General features: G+C 39.5%; 1 protein-coding gene across 1 annotated transcript; it reads right to left on the reverse strand.

Moving 5' to 3' along the window:
• Positions 1-1,217: 1,217 nt before the first annotated feature.
• LOC118479563 lies at positions 1,218-2,312 on the reverse strand. Its single transcript, XM_035974142.1, has 2 exons — positions 1,826-2,312; positions 1,218-1,648 (listed from the first exon to the last, which is right to left on the reverse strand). Exons 1-2 carry the CDS (start codon positions 2,310-2,312, stop codon positions 1,218-1,220), a joined length of 918 nt encoding a protein of 305 aa, XP_035830035.1.
• Positions 2,313-6,415: the final 4,103 nt, after the last annotated feature.

Raw genomic sequence — 6,415 nt, forward strand, 5'->3', positions numbered from 1 at the left:
TCTGTTTTCCTGCTCAAGGCATCCGACACAACATTGGCCCTTCCGGGGAGGTAATGTATCTCGCAGTCATAGTCTTGTACCGTTTCCAACCATCGCCTCTGCCGCATATTTAACTCCTTCTGATCGAAGAAGTATTTTAAACTCTTATGGTCGGTAAATATGGTGCACTTTACCCCGTATAAATGGTGCCTCCATATTTTTAACGCAAACACCACCACCACCAATTCGAGATCGTGCATGCGATATTTCTTTTTGTGCACCTTTAATTGCCTCGAGGCATAAGCTATCAGTTTGCCTCATTGCATTAAAACACATCCAAGCCCCGAATGTGACTCATCCGAGTAGACTACCAAGTCTTCGACTCCGTCTGGCAACATTAATACCGGAGCGTGAGTTAACTTCTCTTTTAGCGTTTGAAACGCCCTTTCTTGTTCAACACCCCATATGAATTTTTCCTCTTTCCGAGTTAATTTAGTTAATGGCGAAGCAATCTTGGAGAAATCTTGAATGAATCTCCTGTAGTATCCCGCGAGCCCTAAGAAACTTCTAATTTCCGAAGGATTCTTCGGAGGGCTCCATTTTGACACGGCTTCTATCTTTGACGGATCTACCAATATTTCATCGGCACTTATGATGTGGCCGAAGAATTGTACCTCTCGTAACCAAAAGGCACACTTTGAAAATTTCGCATATAATCTTTCTCGCCTGAGCGTCTCTAACACTTCTTGTAAATGATGCGCGTGATCTGCCTCATCTTTAGAATACACTAGAATGTCGTCGATAAACATGATTACCGACTTATCTAACATAGGTTTGCAAACCCGGTTCATGAGGTCCATGAAGGTTGCGGGTGCATTCGTCAATCCGAATGACATTACGAGGAACTCGTAATGTCCGTACCATGTACGAAAGGCCATCTTCGGTACATCCTCTTGTTTGACCTTTAACTGGTGGTATCCCGACCTAAGGTCAATTTTTGAAAACCCATTCGCACCTTCTAGTTGGTCGAATAAATCATCTATCCTCAGAAGCAGGTATTGATTCTTCACCGTGAGTTTGTTCAACTCCCGGTAATCGATACACATTCGCATGCTTCCGTCTTTCTTTTTCACAAATAATACCGGTGCGCCCCAAGAAGACACACTCGGTCTTATAAATCCTTTATCGAGCAAGTCTTGAATCTGCGACATTACTTTTTGTAATTCTGATGTCGCAAGTTAGTACGGCTCCTTGGCTACAGGTTTCGCGCCTGGAACCAATTCGATTCCGAACACTACTTCCCATTCGGGCGGTATTCCCGGTAAGTCTTCCGGAAACACATCTTCGAAATCACGTACCACCGGTACGTCTCCAATCTTCGGCGGTTCTTTCCCAGGTTCATTCGTGTATATCATAAATGCTCTACATCTGTGCCTCATGAGCTTATGAGCTTTTAACATTGAACATATTACAGGATTGCCTCCTTTCTCGCCATAGATGGTAACATGTTTTCCGCTCGAAGATGTTAACTTTATCTCTTTATAGAAACACACGACCTTTGCATGGTGTCGGGATAGCCAATCCATCCCAACAACTACTTGAAACTCACCCATCGACATCGAGATTAGATCTATCGAGTATTCCTCGTCATCGATGCTCAACTTACAACCTTGACAAACATCACATACTATGAAATTTTTGTTATCCCCTATTTCAACTTCTAAGGGCACATGTAGTTTTGTCAATACAAATGTAGGATGTCGAATAAATCCATGTGAAATAAAGGATTTATTCGCACCCGTATCACATAATACATGTGTAGGGATCGAGTTTATTGCGAATATACCTGAGACCACATCGGGTTCTGTTTTTGCTTCAGCCACTGTTAGTTGGAAGGACCTGGCCTTCGCCTTCTGAGTTTCTGTTGGAGATTCTTTGGTGTCTTTCTTCTCAACCAAGTCCGGGCATTCAGACTTCTTATGGCCCGGTTGGTAACACTTGTAGCAAACAGAGACCTTTCCCGGACATAATGACGCGGTGTGCCCCGTCTTCCCGCATATGGGACACGGTTTGTCTTTGAAGCGGCACTCACCCTTGTGCCCTTTTCCACATACTTTGCAACTCGGTGACCCACCCTTCGCATCCGTCTTCTTTACCGACTCAGTCGTTCGAGCCTTCTTTGTAGGGCTTGGGTTAACATCCACTACCCTTCGTTCACCTCGTTCAATTTGCTTTTTAAATTCAATTTCTCTTTCCCGAGCCGTGTTTATGATCTCGGTGAGCGTCTCATACTTGGAAGGAGTCACAAACTCCCAATATTCAGCGCTTAACATATTATAATAATAATAATAATATATTTTCTGCTCCTTGGTAGTCACTAGCTCGTCGCAGAATCTCAGCTTATCCATGAAGATACCCGTGATTTTATCAATTGTTTCACCCCTTTGCCTTAACTGGATGAACTCCTCCTTGATTCTGTTGATGACCGCCTTGCCGCTTCGGCTCCAATCTCTTTCTTTTTGTTATCCCACCAATCTTTGGCTTAACCCCTCAACTGACCCGTTTTGTAAGCCACAAAATCGCTTACGTCACAGTGGGTCCTCTCAAATACCCCTTCAACATCACTTAGCCATCTTTGGCATATTACCGGGTCAACCTCCCCGTTATAGATTGGCGGTTTACACGCCATAAACTCTTTGTATGAACAACCCTTACGTTCTCCGGATTTTTCTTTCACAAGGTTGATATTGTCTTCCAACCTTGTAACCCGCTCCTCAACTAACGACAGCACTGTATTTTGAATTTTGTCTATGAAACCGGATAGACTACTCTTAATTGCCTTCCCTACTTCTTCGGCAATTACCTATTTCATTTGCTCGGTGACTGTCAACACCGGATCATTGTCACCCTTTCCGTCATCTTGAAACTGAAATGTTTACATCAATTATTAAACATTTCATTTATAACATGTACTTTATTTGCTTCGGTTTAGCCAAGTTCATAACTTGCATTGACCGTTCTCATTTAATGCACTTTCCGGGTTTGAGTGTGTTAACACGCTCTTCCCGTGCATATTAATTTGCATCCCTTTTTCTCACATATGATAAGATTTACTAAAATAATTAATTCTTACCGGATGATTGATCAAGCTTGAACCAAACACACTTTGTTGACAACCTTGAGCTCTGAGTACCAACTTGTAACACCCATCTCGTTTTTATAAGAATTTAATAATAAAATACGAGATTTTAAAAGCAAGCACTTCACTTCCTTGAAATTAAACAAAAGGGAAGTTTACATAACAACCGTATTCAAGTTAACTACCAACTAATTTATAACATCCCAAAACATCAAGTTAAGTGATTATAACATAAAACATTGTTTTCAACAAGATTAGACAAGAGCGAAAGCTTCAAAAGATAGTGTTCGGTTCTTGAATTGCTGCTTGGTCTTCATCCGGAGCATGATCAACATCACCTAAGGTCTAAACCACATTATTTGTCAGTTTTGACAACATAATACTATATAAATATAAGTTCTATTGTCAAACAACGAAAACAAAACAAAAATGCAGCAATTAGGGTCTGTCGCGCCCCGCGACAGATCACGCCTTATCTTTCGCGGCCCGCGACGGTGTGCCATGTTTGGTGTCGCGTGACGCGACACCTTGTTTTTCACAAACTGTTGCTCGTTTTGAGCTGCAGATTCCCAGCTCTTAAGATTGGCACAATTCTAACTTCAAACATTCATAACTTTTGATCCGAAAGTCCGTTTTAAGTGATTCTTTTTCCTATGCGTCTGTAATTAAATTACCGATGCGTCTATTATGATCATTGTGTCAAAAATGAATGAACGGGCTGAAAGTCTATAAATGCCATATGTATTTATTTGACCCGTTTAACTTTAGCACTAATTTAACCACTAACAAATTTTATGACCGCAAGACGTATTTACCTAACATTCGGGGCTTATGATCACCGGCGTTTGATTACCAAGTTTATGGTTTCACGCTCTTGTAATCCGTCATCGTCAAATGCTATTCTAAACACATTTTTACTACTTACTAAACAATTGTTTGACCCATTTGGCTCATTTATGGAATCCTCCACTTCAAATGACTACCAAACATTTGTTATTCAAGTTCACGACTCGACTAACTAATAGTGATCTACGTCACTTTTACTAACGCTACTTTTTCCAATAAACACAATTTCAAATATCCATAGTTAGTCATATAACATAATGTAACGGAATCACGGTTACATACCTTCAAAGCACACCCTTCAAACGCGCGTCACCACCGGCTTGTCCACTTGACGCTCTGGTTTCCTTTCCTATAGAGTTCAACCGCAAACCGTTTAGAACTCTTTGCTCAACATATGACGCATAATTCGCCAAAATTTACAATTATGCGTTCTAGCTCAAATTTCTAGTTAGTTTTAAGCCTTCTTTTAGGCATTTTTACAAACACCCTAAGGGCGGAATTTTAAACAATTCATAATTAAGTTCATAGCTTGTTATTTAGCTAAGACTAACATCAATTAAGCATGTCCACGTCAATTTTTCACATTAACAAATATGAATTCACTTCATAGAACCCAACTACACTAGAATAACATTCATAATCCTATTGTTTATCATATTTCTACAAAACCCACTTATCACCTTCAATGGTGATTGTGAATTCACAAGAAATAAGCATAATTTCAATAAGGGATTGACTAGGGTTTATTCCTAGACACAATATCATTCTTATCTCATCCAAATAACGTTCATGCAACAAGATTTCAAGTATTCATTCAGAATTTTTAGATGGGATTTTTCAACAAAATTTCACATACCTTACGATCCCTTTACTGAGGAGATCACTATTATATGCTCGGATTTCGTTTTGGAACTGATTTAGGCCTTCAATTTTGATGAAATTGCACAATCTAGGGTTTGGGGATTTCTCCTGGTCGCCTCTGTGTTCTAATCGACCAGACACACACACCTAAGTGTGTGTTTGGTGAAAATTTTTGTTTTAATAATACAAGTTCCAATTTTAACAACTTTGGTCCCTCAACTATTGTTCGATTATTATTTAGGTGTTTTAACCCACTTATAAGTCACTACAAGGCTTTTTACCTAACTAGGTTAATTTTATTCCTAGTTAGTTCATTTTGCTTATTTACCGACAACATATTTATAATAAAAGATTTATATTTTCAGGGTGTTACAACAATATTACATGCAAGTCCTAAACACACACGTCATGTAAATCACATACACATAAATTTTCATACTTACTTGTTCATGGTCATACTCTCCTACGAGTTCCAATTACTTACATACAATCAAACCTATACCCACATTTGTAACTACGTATTCCCTCTTTATGCAAGATACCAACTTGTAAGTTCCCTTCTTACCCACACTTGTTAGAAACTCTTCCTTAACCACTTTCGACTCTTTTCTACTAAAACTTGCCTTAATTCTACCATTGATTCATACTTTCTTACATGACTCACAATAATCATCATACAACAATACATTTTTTAAAAAAAAAACTAAAGGGTAAGTCCAGAATTCACTTACCTTATGCGTCCGTGTTTGTATTTCCGCTTCCTTGCCTCTTCTTGACCCGTTAGTCTTTCGCGCTTGAGTCCATCTCGACATAATCCCTATACTTTCATGTAACACCCCGTGTTACCAAATGTCAAAGTTAAAGTTAAAGTCAAAGTCAAAGACAAGTTTGACCTCTTTGACTGTAATTAGTCTATTTTATGTTTTATTATTCGTATTATGTGGAGTAAGTGTTGTTAATCAAAAGAATGGAAGTAATCGAATGTTAATCGACGTGAAACGCTTTACGACTCTGAATAGTAGGAAGTAACAATGCGATAAAGTCAATCAATCAATAATCAAGCTAATCGAATCATTAATCGAACTCGAAACTCGAATCATGCGAATTTGGTGTCATATTACGTGTGTGTGTGTGTGCCTTACGTGTTACCTGTGTGTGTTTACTTTATGTTATGTGTGGTGATCAATCGAATCGAAACTCGAAACTCAATCGAACCCAATCGAAATCGAATTACGATGAATGGTAGCGAAAGGATAGTGTGAAATATAGATGCTTGTATGAAGATATAATGGTTGGGATTAAAAGTAATTTGAATAGGAAACTCTATCGTACTCGTATCGCCTTCAATCGAAATCGAAATATCAGAAATCGTCACACCGAACGCTCAAAGCAGGCTGTGAATCGATCAGGCTCCTAGCCGATCGAACAGCCCAGCCGATCGGACGGACTGTCCGATCAAGCAGGCTGTCCGATCGGGATGCCTGGCCGATCGGCTAGCTCTTTCCCCTTTTGGAAGCCTATAAATAGGCCTGTCATTATCATTCTTTCCACTTTTGGAAACTCTCTGACCGACCAGCTCGTGTTCTTCAC

This window comes from Helianthus annuus, chromosome 6 (assembly GCF_002127325.2).
Source record: "Helianthus annuus cultivar XRQ/B chromosome 6, HanXRQr2.0-SUNRISE, whole genome shotgun sequence".
NCBI lineage: Eukaryota > Viridiplantae > Streptophyta > Magnoliopsida > Asterales > Asteraceae > Helianthus > Helianthus annuus.